The sequence below is a fragment of the Panthera tigris genome, chromosome A3 (genome assembly GCF_018350195.1).
Source record: "Panthera tigris isolate Pti1 chromosome A3, P.tigris_Pti1_mat1.1, whole genome shotgun sequence".
Taxonomy (NCBI): Eukaryota; Metazoa; Chordata; class Mammalia; order Carnivora; family Felidae; genus Panthera; species Panthera tigris.
The window spans coordinates 72,114,070-72,130,489 of NC_056662.1; the positions used below are offsets into that span (position 1 = coordinate 72,114,070).

General features: G+C 36.1%; 1 protein-coding gene across 3 annotated transcripts in view; it reads right to left on the bottom strand.

Annotated features, from left to right (window-relative positions):
- Window positions 1-16,420, bottom strand: part of PSME4 (proteasome activator subunit 4) — a 98,978-nt gene that overhangs the window by 27,792 nt on the left and 54,766 nt on the right. For all 3 annotated transcript variants that reach the window (XM_042981389.1, XM_042981386.1, XM_042981390.1), the window contains 11 exons: window positions 10,934-10,989; window positions 9,851-9,907; window positions 9,597-9,652; window positions 9,405-9,503; window positions 7,566-7,628; window positions 7,323-7,418; window positions 6,216-6,347; window positions 3,959-4,168; window positions 2,488-2,624; window positions 1,735-1,788; window positions 882-1,011 (listed from right to left, as the gene is read on the bottom strand). In XM_042981389.1, the coding sequence (XP_042837323.1) occupies window positions 882-1,011; window positions 1,735-1,788; window positions 2,488-2,624; window positions 3,959-4,168; window positions 6,216-6,347; window positions 7,323-7,418; window positions 7,566-7,628; window positions 9,405-9,503; window positions 9,597-9,652; window positions 9,851-9,907; window positions 10,934-10,989 (1,090 nt within the window). The remainder of the gene's footprint in view (window positions 1-881; window positions 1,012-1,734; window positions 1,789-2,487; window positions 2,625-3,958; window positions 4,169-6,215; window positions 6,348-7,322; window positions 7,419-7,565; window positions 7,629-9,404; window positions 9,504-9,596; window positions 9,653-9,850; window positions 9,908-10,933; window positions 10,990-16,420) is intronic.

The following is a 16,420-nucleotide window of genomic DNA, read 5'->3' on the forward strand; positions in this document are numbered from 1 at the left end:
AAGGTACATGTATCAACATTTTAAAATCTCTTGAATAGTTAGCTGCCTGTCTTGATCAAAGCAGAGGCTGGATTCTGCTTCTTTCAAAAGCAGGTAAATGCCTCATCTGTTGACATCTGGCAGCACAGCCATGTGAGTGCTAAATGTGAGTGGGAATGAGTCACTGAACGTTCTTACTTTCACCTGTGCTAGTCTGCCTAGGAAACTTCCATACTTTCTTTGTTAAACCAGTATCTGCTCATACTTCAAATCTTAGCCTAGACATTTCTTCTTGAAGGTCTTTCTCTAATGCACCTGGCTGGGTCAGCCCCATTATATACTCCACCTCTAATACTTTGTGAATAAAACCAAAAAGTTGTATCCTCAGGTATCTTTCCCTTCCTGTAAGACTTCATACCTGTCATTAATTTTTCAAAATCAGTATTTCTCATGAATCTATAAATTTGTTCCCTACTATATCCCCAGTGTTGAAATGCACATTGCCTGAACATGTCCTCATATATTTGTTGGATAAAAAATTATCATCCCCGGGGCGCCTGTGTGGCTCAATCGGTTGAATGTCCAACTTCGGCTCAGGTCATGATCTCACGGTTCATGAGTTCGAGCCCTGCGTCAGGCTCTGTGCTGACAGCTCAGAGCCTGGAGCCTGCTTCTGATTCTGTGTCTCCCTCTCTCTCTGTCTCTCTCCCCCTCATGCTCTCTTTCTCTCAAAAATAAATAAACGTTAAAAAATTTTTTTTTTTTAAATAATTATCATCCCTGAACCAACAATGATAAATTTCAAATCAATACACTTCAAGGCAAAGTGTCTTGGGAAGACTTTAAGAGCTTCAGGTGAGGTAAAAATTCTCAAACCCAAGACTACAGTTACAATAGAGTACCTTTCGGACTACAATCGCATCATGGTTGAGATTCTCAACAAAAAAACTTATGGCACGAAGAGGTAACACTCGGTCATCTCTCAAGAGTAGAGACAGAAGCCCAATGCCTATATGTTCAAATTTCCAAGGCCTAAAAAGAAGAGAGAAAAAAAAAAAAAATCACAAAACATATCACTCCTAAAACCGTTTTTAAACTGTATTTGAAACATTGTAATTTTAAGTATCCTAAGAATTAAAATAAGTATAGTGATGAACACCACTCCTATCACTAGCCCCAAAGTTCACCTGTTACTTTTCTTTCAATTCATGAATCAGACTGTAATTTTTTCTGACACAGTCATTCACTGCTTTCAGGGAATAAACCTCCTACAGTATTTAAGGTAAAAGCTTTGAGAACTTAAAAGAAAAGAAGAAGAAATTTTGTAGGCACCTAGGTGGCTCAGTACATCTGACCCCTGATTTTGGCTCAATCATGATCTCACTGGTTCATGAGTTCAAGCCCGGCATTGGGTTCTGTGCTGACAGCTCAGAGCCTGCTTGGGATTCTGTCTTCCTCTCTCTGCCCCTGCCCCCCTCACAAGTGCGTGCTCATTCTAAAATAAATAAACATTAAAAAAAAAAAAAACTGGCGGGTGCCTGGGTGGCTCAGTCGGTTAAGCGTCCAACTTCGGCTCAGGTCATGATCTCATGGTTTCGTGGGTTCGAGCCCTGCATCGAGCTCTGTGCTGACAGCTCGGAGCCTGCAGCCTGCTTTAGATTCTGTGTCTCCCTCTCTCTTTGCTCCTTCCTGCCTTTGCGCACTCTCTCTCTCTCTCTCAAAATTAAACATTAAAAAAAAAAATTTTGCACTTACAGATTTCTTTGCTCCACACCATCTAATAAAGTGTTTACCAAATTTTCATAGTTCCTTAAAAGAAATAAAAAAAAAAAATTCAGGTGAGGTATTGTTTTAATACAGCACTAAGACGATCATCAAATAATGTAACATAATTCAAATTCTAGCCAAATTCACCATTCTCTTACATGCTATCACCAGACTATAAAAGGCGTGGTGAGACTCAAGCCAGAATGAAAGCAGATGGGTGAAGAGAGATGGTGGGAAAAGACCACGAACAGCAGAGAGAAAACAACACAAAGCTCTAGGTACAACTGTTCCCAACAGATATTCAAAAGTAAACCTGTGAGTAGTAATCAATGTTAGAAGTGGTCTACCTATATGGTACTCTAGGTATACACAAGGTAGGCTATAATAGTTTATTCTTACGTAGGCATGTTAGAAAAAAATTAATATGCACAACCATAAAGCAAAGACAAAAATCAAGCTAGAAAGGCTCCCGCTTGAATGCTATCACTGAAGCACTGAACTGCTTGGGTTCCAGAAATCTAAAACCAGTCTTTTGAGATAATTTTAAGATGGTGTTTTCCACTTCTATAGCTAAAAGTAACACAGGGACCTTCACAAGAATTATTTCCTAACAGTCTGTATTTTTTTAGAATCAATGTGTAAATTTCATGAGGTATTCATGGTGCATCTATATTTCAGAAATACTTAAAACCAGCTGTCTTTAATGCCATCTATCTGGATAAAATAGGCATTCATAATTACCTCAGGGCATCAGCATTCTTTTCTTGTTGGCGTTTAAGTCCTTCTTTAATTTCTTCTGAACTAAGCATTATCTGGTTGGAAGAGGGGTTTTTTGATTGTTGAAGTAATTCTGCTATTTCAACACAGGACTTCGGGATCTTACAAAAAAGAAAAGCGAGGGGGAAAAGTGAGGTACTGATACATGCTACAACATGGACAAATCTTGACAACGTTATGCTCAGAGAGAGAAGCCAGATACGAAAGGCCACCTATCGTATGATTCCATTTTCATATAAATGATCTCCAGGGACTCCATATTAGTGATCTCTAAGGACTAGGAATGCTGGGGGAAGAGCAGTGACTACTCCTGGGTACAGGGTTTCTTTCTGAGTGATGACAGTGTTCTGAAATGAGAGTAGTGATGGTTGCAGAGCCCTGAGAATATACTGTTGTGAATATACAGTATGCTATTGTGTTAAGTTAAAACGGTGTATTTTTTGTTATGTAAATTATGTATTAAAAAAAAAAAAAAAAACCAAAACTTTTTTTAAAGAAAGCATAAGCTGGGGAGCCTAGCTGGCTCAACCAGTAGAGCACACAACTCTTGATCTCCGTGTTTTGAGTTTGAGCCCACGCTGGGTGCAGAGATTACTTAAAAAAATAAAATCTTAAAAAAAAAAGAAAAACACATAATCTAATGACAGCTGCAAATAACAAGACTATGTTTTACAGGAAAGAAATATGTTTAGAGCAGTGGTTTTCTTTTTTTTTTTTTAATTTTTTTTAATGTTTATTTCTGAGACAGACAGAGACACACCCTGAGTGAGGGAGGGGCAGAGAGAGAGGGAGACACAGAATCAGAAGCAGGCTCCAGGCTCTGAGCTGCCAGCACAGAGCCCGACACGGGGCTCGAACTCACAAACCATGAGATCATGACCTGAGTCGAAGTCAGTCTCTCAACCTACTGAGCCACCCAGGCGCCCCTAGAGCAGTGGTTTTCAAACCAAAGGATGGATGTCAAACACAATTACTTTAGAGAAGAAGGCAATTCATCTGCACTCACACCACTTTTATCCACCCTCAGTTATGATGGGTGTATACATATGTACCTGCTATATCTCTCCATATGAGCACCACTGAAATTGATAGCCTTCCTCAGGTGTCAAATCATCCAATTTTAATTTTCATCACTATAAATGATTAACCCTCTGATCAAACTTATGTGACTTTGACTATTAAGAGTGACCTTCTAAAATATAATCAACTCTGAAAAAACGAGCCCATGCATATACAAAGAATAATGGTAAATTCAACAGTGTAATAACCTTTTGTTGCCTCTTGGAAGAAAAACGTCCTACCTGTCTCCTGGCCATGCTCCAAATTCACACTCCACCCTGCTACCTACCATAATGATTACTGAGTACAAAAAGGAAACAGAAAGCAAATGTTAATTTCCACTAAAATCTGAATTAAAAAAATGGTTTTTGCTTACTGAGAAGTCCAAGCCAATTGTTTCATATTGCCGATGTATCTTTTCTGCAAGATCATCAAATAGTCTCACTATTGATGGTTTTTCCAGGGACATCGCTTTGCTAAGCCCAGAAGAAACAATTGCTGGCCACGTCTGTACAATACAGTCCCAATCATGAAGGTTTGCCAAACATACACCACTGTGATTTCCAAGGAGACAATACAAGGCACCCTGCAGGAAAAAATAATTAATATGGGAAGTAAGAGCACCATTTAGCTGTAGCCAATTCGCCTATGAGTTGTTTTTAAATTTACTACTATTTAAGTGTCTGATACTGGTTGGTAAAATAGGTTCACACACTTAACATGTTACTTTTAGAAACTTGAACTTGACCTTTAATTCGCATTCAGTAATATTTTCCCTAAATCATGTAGTAGAGGATTAGCTCAAAGAATAGCTATTAGTAAGATAACACAGAAATGTAAAGCTGTTGTTTTTAAAGATAGAGCTTCCGTTCCAATTCTCTTCTACTACAATTATATCACGGAGACCATAAAATATGCCACTCTTAGCACTTTAGGGCATGTCTGGAATAATTTCTAAAATCTGGTTGTGATGTATTTTAAGTATATAAAAACTAGGTTACTTAATTATACTGTGTACTTTTTACTCACAGACGCTGAATTAATCAGAATGATTCTGATGACACGAGGTACCCTTTTCAAAGATACCCCATTTTCATGAAAAGAGCTATTATGTTATTTTCTGAACATTCATCCTAACTCCATTCTGATCTGGCTTATTACCCACCATGTGCTCTACTCCTCTTTACAGGTTCTCATAGGTCACTGGTAATTTGGTTTTACTGACCTAATAGACATTTTTCACTCTTGGTCTTACTTGATCTACCTGATTTTGTCCCTTTAAGCTGCTCCCAACATGGTGGACAATGTACCACTCTACGAGTTAGACATTCCACAGTACTCCTGAATGCTACATCTACATCAGAGGTCAGCAAACTTTTTCTCTAAGGGGTTAACAGTAAATAGTTGGCCATATGGTCTCTGTCACAACTATGCCATTGTAGTGTGAAAGCAGCCACAGACATGACATGACTGTGTTCCAATGCAACTTTACTTATCAAAGCTACCAACTGAGCCCAAGCTATGGTTTGTTGACTGGTATTATAAGCCAACATCAAGGAACACGTAAAGCTGTAATCTTAACTCCCTCCGGAAAGCAAATGATCTGCTGAGTCTCTCTTCTCTCAGGGAAAGATCTCCCCGTGGCTTCTGCAACCTCTCGCTTCTTAGTATCTTTCGGATCTTTCCTTCCTTGGTTACCTCTTCTTCTTGGGGTTCTAATGGAGTTTTCTCAATACTATTGTTACCCTGGTCCTCTTCTCTTCTCACTCTCCTCCTTGGCTCTCTTACCCGTGCCCAAAGGTTTCACTGTCATCAACACATGCTGAAATGGTGTGTTGTGGAGAAATGAGGTCTGCCTGCCTATTTGATAATGACTCTTAGTTTACAGGAAACACTTCAAATATAACTTGTTCAAACAAATTCATCATCTAGTCTTCCTGTTCTCTCTCTGATGACCCAATAACCAGCTGTACAATCTAGAACCTGTATAATTACGATACCTCCTTTCAGTTCACTACCTTCATATTCAACTACCAAGTCTTATCAATTCTCTCTCCTAAATCATGTTCAATCAACCTACTTCTAACAGTATAAGCAATTGTTATATTTCATCTATACTCTATTGTACTCCTGTGGGATATACTATTTTCCTTATCTTATGTCGTTCCCTTCCCCCTCTGCTCCAATCATACGAGCTTTGACTCAGTTACTCAAACTCACTAGGTTTCTTCCGGTCTCAGGCCTTCCAACACGCTGGTCTCATTACCCTACACCTTTTGGTCTTTCACCTGCCTCTCCTACAGGCCAGCCAGGCTATTTACCACTGGTGCTCAACTCAAATAGCAGCCTGCATTTTCTCCACCGTAACAACAATCATAAACATAGGTAAGTCAACTATTAGGGAGAAAAAACAACTGTATGTTTAAAGGTGAAGGCTATGGATGTCTTCAATTTACTTTGACATTAAAAAAAAAAAAAAGGATGGATATAGAGAGATATGTGATAAGGCAAACGCAGCAAAATGTTAAATACAGAATCTGAGTGGTGGACATATGGATGTTTACTGTATAATTCTTTCAACTTTCTGTATATCTGAAAATTTTCAGGCTAAAGTAAAACAGAAAACCTTATACCTTGAATTGCTGTTGTGTGACATCTTGTCTATCGGGCCGTAAGAACTCCAAAACCAAGGGAATGATATCTCTGCAACAGAAGTTGTATGCGCCCAAGGCAGCAAAAAACGTTTGCTGAGCCTTATTTCTGACCTGAAGAAAGTACAGAGGATGTTTATTAAATGGTAGACAAACTACAAAATGTTTCTAAATGAATTATCAAAAATAACTTAAATATTGGTGTAGTAACAGAAAAATACATCCAAGCACATACCTTAGCAAAAACAAGTAAAGGACTATCTTTTTACTAAAAGGAATGCATATTACCACTAACCACATCCATGGTTTAGGTTACACAGGTTCAGATATTTTTGATAAAGGAGAGACTGAATAGAGCTGATATGTGCTTATTCCTTAACATAATCAGCAGACTAGTCAACTTTCTCTTCTGACTTACTTTTGATGAGAAGAGTTAAGATTTTCTCTCCTGTCTACACAGAGAAACATAAAGACTTTCTTGAACCCAAACAGAAGATTCAGTATAAGTTTATAACCCACAAACCAAATAGTAACAAATAATAACTAACTATAGTAAAAGTGACACAATGTACGTATTTCAAACTCTTTTAAACATTACTTGAGGTGCAATCTTTGAGTTAGAGACTAGTTTCCTAATTTACATTATTTTATAAAGACAGAGTGATTAGCTGTTCGTGAATTTTGGTTTTTCCAGTTGTCTCTGCTTAGAGATAATCTCTTGGTCCTATGCTACCTGAAAGGATGGACCCCATAATTCAGATGGCAGCAGGTTGCTGAAACCCAAGCATAACACCTAGGAGGAATTATACCACCTTCCCAGACTGGCCTTCATCATGTGATCTGATTAAGTGGGAGCAACATTACACAATCTACTAACTTTACATTTTTAAAGAAATTTGAGAAGCAATAACGAACTGTAAAAATCAACATTATTTAAAAAAGACTACTAAAATTAGCTTGAGAATATTTGCAATTTGAAAGGTGTTTTCTATGCCAATAAATTACTTAAACCTCCTTGGATTTGAAATGGGGATATTCAGATTGCCCTGTAATAAAATGGGAGGGGGAGGTCGAGTTGACTGGCTTTACCTGACTGTATGAACTTGTAGATAAACGAAGTAGATCTCTGATCATATCTTGATGTATCCTTTTATATTCACAACCCTCAACAGTCAGTGTTCGTAGCTATGAAAATTAAACAGTGTAAAATCAAACCCCAAAGTTTTTTACTAAAAGGTAAAAAGTTCATTTAACTATGAAGTAACACAAATAATGACATTCATCTGGAAAACTGTCATTTAAAAACGTCGTCATGATTTTAAAGAGATTTACCTCATGCTGCAACATTACTCTGTCAATCAACAGTGCTCTGATATGTTGTTTTTTCCCATGGAGCTAAAAAACAAAGTAGAAGACACTTCAACATTGTCTGGAAGTTCCACACCAGTGGCTTCCCTTGAATCCTTTATAGAAAAATTAGTGCAGTAAAGGTCCATGGTGGGCTGGTGGGTAATAGAGGAATTTCATTTATTCTAAGTGATCAGGCTTATATTCAAAGATACTATTTCAGTTAATTTTATGGCTAATAGGAGAAATATTACCCCGCCCCCCGCCCCTTTTGAAGAAATATCCCCTTTAAATGGGTCATCCAACACTGTGTTTTTCTCTGGTAGTTTATTAATGGATCCATGCGTGGGAAAGGAACTAAGCTGGTCCTTATTCAGTCAAATACTGAAAAGTATAAAATCAGACTACTAAGAAAATTGCTTGACCCTGTTACATTTATACATAGCCTTTCCAGGTTAACTGTGTATGTTTACTACAGAAATTAGTATCTGTTATTTTTCTAAGAATCATCTTTTATGTTCTCCCCTACCACCCTACCTTCCACCTGCTCACCAATGGCAAATGGCTGGAACTCAAAGATTGCTCCTCTTTCATACCTTCTTCTCACTAGTCATTAAGTCCCCACAATTTCTTCTTTTTCAAAACACCTTATTTGCATCCCAATGCCACTGACTTGATTCAGGTTGTGTTCTTCCATCTGGACTGTTTATAATAGTTTAACTGCCCTCCCTGCTTACAGTCTCAATTTCCTATTGCTTATTTTTCACAGTGATGACAGAGCTCTTCAAAGTTCATTGAATTCATTTTAATTTTGATTGATCAAAGACTGGTCTTTCCAATATTCAAATCAGATCTACCTGAGAAATTTTAATGACTCCCTCAATGCTGAATATAAAACTGAAGCACTTTCTTGGGATGAAACTATAAACGACCTTGTTACCTCATGCCATTCTGTTCACTAGCCACTGTTCTCCAAAGCATGCCATGTTTGTTTGTCTCCCTGCCCTATTTTTTTTTTATTTTTATTTTTTTTAATTTTTTATTTTTTTAACATTTATTTATTTTTGAGACAGAGAGAGAGACAGAGCATGAACGGGGGAGGGTCAGAGAGAGAGGGAGACACAGAATCCGAAACAGGCTCCAGGCTCTGAGCGGTCAGCACAGAGCCTGACGCGGGGCTTGAACTCACGGACGGGACCGTGAGATCATGACCTGAGCCAAAGTCGGACGCTCAACCGACTGAGCCACCCAGGCGCCCCTCCCTGCCCTATTTTACATGCCATTCCTTCTAATAATGTACGTAGCAACCTTTGCCTAAGTAACACACTCCTACAACCTTTTTAGACTCAAATTCAATAAAAGTCTCCCACAGAAGAACACTGCTGTCAACGTCAAAGGGCTGGCTTAAGTATTCTTTCTTCCAAATTCTCGAAAAGCTTGTACTGAGGTCTGGAGTGCAAAAATAACATAAGACATATTTTTCTGAGATCTCCATAAAATGAGATGCTTTAAATTCATGCCTGTGGACAATTCCTCCTATCTTTTATTCCCTCAACTTGTTACACAGCAGCCTGCCAAGTTATCACACTCCAAATACCCAATAAGAGTTCAGAGACTCATGGAAATTCACAGAAGAGTTTATATCAGGAAAACATTTTTCTACGATCCTTCTGATTATACAACGATACAATATTTGAAAATCTACTATTTTTACGCATAGGGAAACTTCATCCGTATGTTGAGCAATCGCTAGATCAAGTGGCTACATCAATATTATACACATTTTAAAAAATTAATTCAGAGTTTGTAGGTGAAAATACTGACCCGATTTTCCATTGATTTCTTTACTAGGTTAAAGCTTTTCCAACGAGAGTCAAATTCATGCTTGTGAGATCCTTGGAACTGCAAAAGGTCTCCAATAACCTGTGTCAAAGAATTTTAAATTTTACATTTACAAGTGATCATGTCAAACCTAGTCACATTAATAATCATGCACCTACTAAAGGATAACTGTACCTTTATGATAAGAAACAAAGACTTGGTATCATCCTCTGAATTGTTAAGTATGTGGTCTATAATAAAAGAAGAAGGATTTTGTTTAAAATATTTGGAATTACTACAAGAATATTGATATAACAGGAATCTATTAGTTAAGAAAAAAAATACTACCTTATATTCTCTTTAGAATTTAAATAAAGTAAAAGCACATATGCTACAAAATGCCTAAATATTTATTAGTAAAAATAAGTTAAAAGCATACATGTACTTACTGAGAAGTTTCCTTATGACCCTAGCAATTGCTTCTCGGTGGTTCTCTCTGGATAGATCTATTTTTTAGAAAATGAGACAAGGCATTTTAGACACACCGAATGCTCCCCAGAATGTTGAAGCTTCTATCAAGTTTATGTCAAGAATAAATAATGTATCAAGGAAAAAAAACCAAATGGGTCTGTCTTTTATCACAGTTGGATTAGTGTCTAGGCATGATCCAGAGTAACTTTTAAAACCTTCACATTTACAAAGACCTGCTTATAAAAGTTTATTGGGCAGTAAAGGAGGAAGGAGAAAAAAACCACTTTGCCAATATTTCAAAGGCTCTAGCCACTAAGTAGTGATCATAAATGCGCAGGATTCTCTAATTGGTTAGGGGTAACCCAAATCAAGCAAACAAAAATTACACCTTAGCAATTAATTCCACTGTTAATCTAGCAATAAGGAAATGTGCTAAATTTCTATTAATGTTAGATTCAGAACATTAAATTAACACGTTTTACATACTTATATGAAATTTAATTCACTATGACAGGAAGACACAAAGATCGTTAGAATAAAGGATGTACCATTCCTACATTCACATCAAATATAAAGTATCAGTTCTAAATCAATTCTCAACATAAATGCACATGACTAGATATGAAAAACTGCCTTTGCACACAGAAAGCATCCAAATATTGGGGAGCCTGGGTGGCTCAGTCAGTTAAGCATTCAACTCTTGACTTTGGCTCAGGTCATGATCTCATGGTTCACGGGATTGAGCCCTGTGTTGGGCTCTGTCCTGACAGCACGGAACCTGGTTGGGATTCTTTCTCCCTCTCTCTCTGGCCCTTCCCCACTCCCTCTCACAAATAAATAAGAAAGCATCCAAACGTTTATCTTTTATTGACTTTTCTTGTATAAATAAATTTCCAGTTTCTCTAGGAAAAGCAAAGACAGCTATTATAGTTAACTAATATTCATTTTATATGGAAAAGAGACTAGGAAAATTCTAACTACAAATTATTCCATGTTAATTATTACAGAGTAACTGACCAAAATTCTCCCCATAAAATTTATTCAGATCAGAATTTACATACCGTATTCAAGTCCAGTATACAACTTTGTCTCTTCCAAGGACACCATACTTGGTACCCTGTATAAAAACAAGAGTGCTTGCATTTATTAATAATACCAATAAGAAGGATGAAAGGGAAAAGTGTCATTGCTAGAATGTTTAAATCCAAACAAAGATGATGCTTTTTTAATAAACACATTTCTCATCTTCAATACTTCAACTCTTTACTCTATCCTTCTGAAGATTAATGCTATCTGTTTCAGTAAGGACAATATTAATTCATCTTAAAGAAAATGTTAATTAAATTAATGACTTTATGGGGGAAAATTCACCACCCAAATAAACATAACAATATTTAATATTCAAGTGTAAAAGCTTAAATCTGATGATAAACATTTATACATTTATCCAAAGAAAAGTAGGCTTTATAATGGTATAATAAAGGTTAAAACTAGACACCAAAAACTCAAGTTTTACTAAAGAATATACAGCTGACAAGCTTCTTTAAATAATCATTACCCTTCCCCTTAAAACCACCCACACTGATCTCTCCTAACACCTGCAGTAAAATGCCACTACTTCTTTTGAAAAACTATCAGATAGAAAAACACTGCGTTTCCTAAATAAAGACCTGCCACAAAGAATTATGTTACCAGAACCAGACCTAGCTACTTAAACTCATCAAACAATTAAAAGCCACTGTTAAGGTATGTAAGAACAGATTTTACTAGGGAATATAATCTTTATATCTGAAATCTAAATTTTCTTCAATGAAAATTATTTTCAACATTTTATTACAAAATACGTATCAATTCAATGACTTTTTATAAACAAAAAGATAATACTTTCTAAGAGGAAGAGCATAGGCACAAATGCCAAGGGAACATGGGGTAAGCATATCCAACACAAAGCTAATTAGTAATAAACAGAAATCTTATAGTGATTACTCCTCATTCATGAGCTACACATCACTTGTCATGAAGAAAAAAACTAATCTTAAATCAACACACCCCTGTCTATATTGTATTTTTTTAAACTTGAATTAAGCAAGTTATCTCTATCTTAATATTTGGTAATTATGAATTCTGGGATTTAAGTGGGCAATAATATTAAGGTTAATAAACTGCCAATTATTTTACTACGTTCCTCACTAGCAATACTGTTTGTGTTTCAAACCAAGCCTAATAAATCACCATTATATACTTTTTAAATTTGTCTTTTATTTTTTTAACGTTTATTTTTGAGAGAGGGGGAGAGAGTGTGCACTACCGCAAGTGGGGAAGCAGAGGGAGAGAATTTTCAGCAGGCTCCACAATGTCAGCGCAGAGCGCAGTGTGGGGCTTGTACTCACGAACCATGAGATCGTGACCTGAACCAATATCAGGAGTCAGACGCTCAACTGAGTGAGCCACCCAGGGACCCCAGAAGGGTTATATCTTATAACATAAAATATGAATTTGCTTTTCAGAGACTCAAATTCAGATTCATAAAATTTGTGTTTTCATCCTATAAAGCTTCAACCTTTGGCAACATCTTGCAAACTGGAACATTCTGTAAAATTGTGTATGATTAAATAATATGTATGTATCCAAAATCCAGTCAGTTAAAACTAAAATCAGATTCCCTTACAATGAAGGAGTCCAACATCTCTACTGAAATTAGATTTCACCACCAAAGAGAAAAAGACTGTGCTCAGGCAACAAGCATAAAACATAAGACCATCCCCCACCCCCCATCCTTCCTTTCCTGTTACAGCACAGGAAATGTTTGCCATAAGCAATCACATGAGAGCTGATGTCTCCTCACTGCTGCTATATAAACATCAGTAGCTTTGTAAAGTAAGAATGCTTTTGTACCTTACCTGTCTGTACCTAATACCAAATAATATTGAACCAAGCATGCATTTTAACTAGTCATAAAATTCTTCTTAAAAATAACATAAAAAAGCAATAACCCTAACTATCAAACAAACTAACAAACAAACAAAAAAAGACTATCAGTTGGGAATCTGCAATGTTTTGCTTGTATGCATTTCTGACTCTAGTAACGGCAGTATAATCACATTCAAAAACAAGTCTCATGTAAGAGCCCTGATGCTAACCTTTAAAATTCCTGTGTCATTCTGAACTGTTACCCTACTAGAAAATCTGAAGAAATATTATCACTGATTACAAGTGTTTTAAAATATCTCAACCTGTATGGAATTTTGAAATATTAAGAAGTACATTTAAATAAAATCAGCTTAGGCTTTTATTTTTGAAACCTGAATTAAAACACATCTTTCCTATCTTAAGTGTACAAAAAGCATCTGGTCAGCCATGTATTTCAGCTTTATTTGTTCTGATCCATCACAAATTCCTTTTACCTTTCTTTACCTAAGATTCTGTTTTAATAGATCTCTTCTTCTCTAACAAATTAATTAAACTGATTGGATTGACAGGTTTTATACTAAATGTTTCTCAGAAGTGTAAATACATATTTATACAAAATATTTCCTCTGGTCTTTAGAAGAATAATTACCTAAAAGAAATCTCTATCCACTACCCAAGTAATACTGTGATTGTATCTTTTTGTGGCCACACTAAGTATATATGTACTGCCCTGTACTTTGACACTGAAAACTGCTCTTGCCATTTTTAGTTACTTACACAATCTTAGAGGAGGAGCATATTTAAAGTGACAATAGCACTTACAGATGTGTGTTCTGATTTAAAGCTATAGTAGCAATATGTATAATTTAAATCAAATACCATCACTACCCCAACCCACATGAAATTCATTCTTTTCTTCTTGGTGCATTTTACAAACAATCATAATTTGACCTCAAGAACCAAATAAAAGTCTGACAAAAATTCCAAAACATATTATAAATAATACCATTTACACAACAATAATAAAGTTAAATCAGCTTCAAAGCACTAGACAGCACAAGGTCACCACCTCATTTGTAAGAAAATGCGTTCAACATTTGTGCCACTAAAAAAGAAAAAAAAAAAACAACCTAGAAATTTTCAACAGCCATGTTATTTGTACCACTAGATGGCAATCTTCTCCAGATCGGATTAGAGTAGAACTATGAAAACAATCACTGGTGGGAGAGAGGGTGGTGAAAAAGGAAGAAATGACTAATAAAAGAAAAACAAAATACACAATGCTTATCAGATATGCAAACGAAGGCTAGGTGAACTGTCATGAAACAAGTACAAACAATAATTTTTTTCTGTAGGTGAAAGAACAGCCTACTCTTCCCAACAATCCCCCCCATCATGAAAGCAAACATAAAAAGTATAAAAACCAAGCCACTAATACACAAAGATTTATTTTTTCCCTTTCAAGGTTATAAGTGTTTCACAAGAAACATTGGCCCATTTCTGTGTTCTGTTGTCCATTTCAGTTCTAGGCATCAGTAATAGCTATGAACACAAATGAAAAGCTGGCTCTTACTCTACCATGGGAATTAAAGGTTGCTAGGTTTAAAATTAACTCTGAGCAAAAGAGCTATTTCCACGTCTGACACACAAGCTTTTAAAAATCAATGAAAACAGTCAGAAGGTGAAATAAGGAGAAAACAGGGTTACTCACCGTGGAGTAGTAACTGTTTCCTTTCCTGTGTGCAGCTCCCCCAGCAGAGCTGGGTAGTTTCCTGGAGGTGCCAAGAGAGGTTAGCTAGCCCTGCCCCTCATCGCAGAACAACACATCCTTTCACATATTAATGAAATGGTCTCAACTTAAATATGAAGTTTTCTTTGACTGAGAAGTTAGTAAAAGCTGAGATCCTAAGAATGGTTTAACTAAGAATGACTTAACAGATCTATCAGAGGAAAGGGGGCACAAAGTAAAGAAGAAATATCTCAGATGAAAAATGGTGACTCCTCTACCTTGAGTAACCCTGTTTTTATAGATGTTAGTTTTTTGCATCCTGTGATAGCTGGTTAGACCTAAAAGATTATAAAGAGTGGACTGCAAAAGGAGAAATTAATGACGATTTGAGGATTAAAGGCAAATGTCCAACATTCCTGTGTGACCCTGCAAAGATATAATCCAACTTCCACATCTATAAAGGTAGAACTAGAAGTATAAACTATACCACACATATTTCTATTAAGTCATTAACTAAAGGTTCCAACAGCAAAATAGAGAGGTTCCATTTGAAGATTAATTCAGCAACCTTGGTACCTGACAAAACTGCCCAAAATTCAAATTGCTCTAAAGAAATTTACCCTTCATTACTCTCAAGGGACCTTTTACCCATCCTTTGAAACAGTAAAATTTATAATAAATACAAGATATTTAGTAACCCTACACTGCCAAAGGCCAAAAAGTACGATGAAGATACCATTAGGTATATCATTTACTTTATACCTAGGACAATCAAGTCACCTAAGATTTTATGTTTTGTCAGTCTCTAATACAATGCACAGAAAACTGGTTTTCACATCTAGCAGCCATTTACCTGAACAATGGGATTCTAAGACTATGCCATATATTCTATCAGGAACTAAGATCAGGAAAACTCAGAACTGAACCAAGTTCCCAGTTTCTCATTATTGCAATTTTCTAGAAGACAAATACTACTAGTCCACGTGCAAAACTAATTTAATAATGAAAGATCTGATGAAAAAAATTAAGTAGCCGGACCGTTTTACCTGAGTTTTATATAAGAAAAATATAAGATTAATTTTAAAGGAAGAATTGGGTTGGTAGGTGCTTCCAAAAACTGGTCTGGTATTTCAGAAAATACACCATGTCCCACAATACCACAGCCAAAGTGTTTGTTATTAACAAGAGTGATTTCCTCAGGCATCTTAGGCATCTAACTAATTCATCACAATTATACCTTTCCTTTTCTCCCCTACCTGGTATATTTGACTCTGTTTCTTATAGAGACTTGCTGCTATAATCTCCAAGAATTATGCTAGAGATATTCTTCCTTCACACTAGGCAGTGTGGTTTATTATCACAAAACAATGGCATCATCAACTGAAATTATTTGACTAGTTTTTTCTTTTTCTTTTTTTTTAAGTTTTATTTATTTAAGTAATTTCTACACCCAACATGGGGCTCACACTTATGACCCTGAGATCAAGAGTCAGCATGTTCCTCTGACTGAGCTAGCCAGGCACCCTGATTATTTTTTTCAAATCAATTTACATTTAAGAAATCTTAACAATTACCTATATTAGAATAAGAATTTTTAAAATTTATAAAGCTAACTTTATGATACTTCAGTGACAACTAATTTGCTATGTGCAAAAAAAGTTGAAATGTTAAAGAAAATAAATGTAAAAAGTCCTATGCTGTCAAAATAAATTAAAATTTCAGATGAAGGAGACACCAGATAGAAATTGGTTTTAAAGGGAAGGATTCTGTTAAGAATTATTTAAAAGCCTTTGTAAGACTTTATAAACCCCCTCTTCTGGCAATTGAAAGGCCAAGGGCTGCTCATTAATCTTTGATTCTACTTTGTATAATCATTATTCCTGCCTACATGTATGTAACTATTACATAT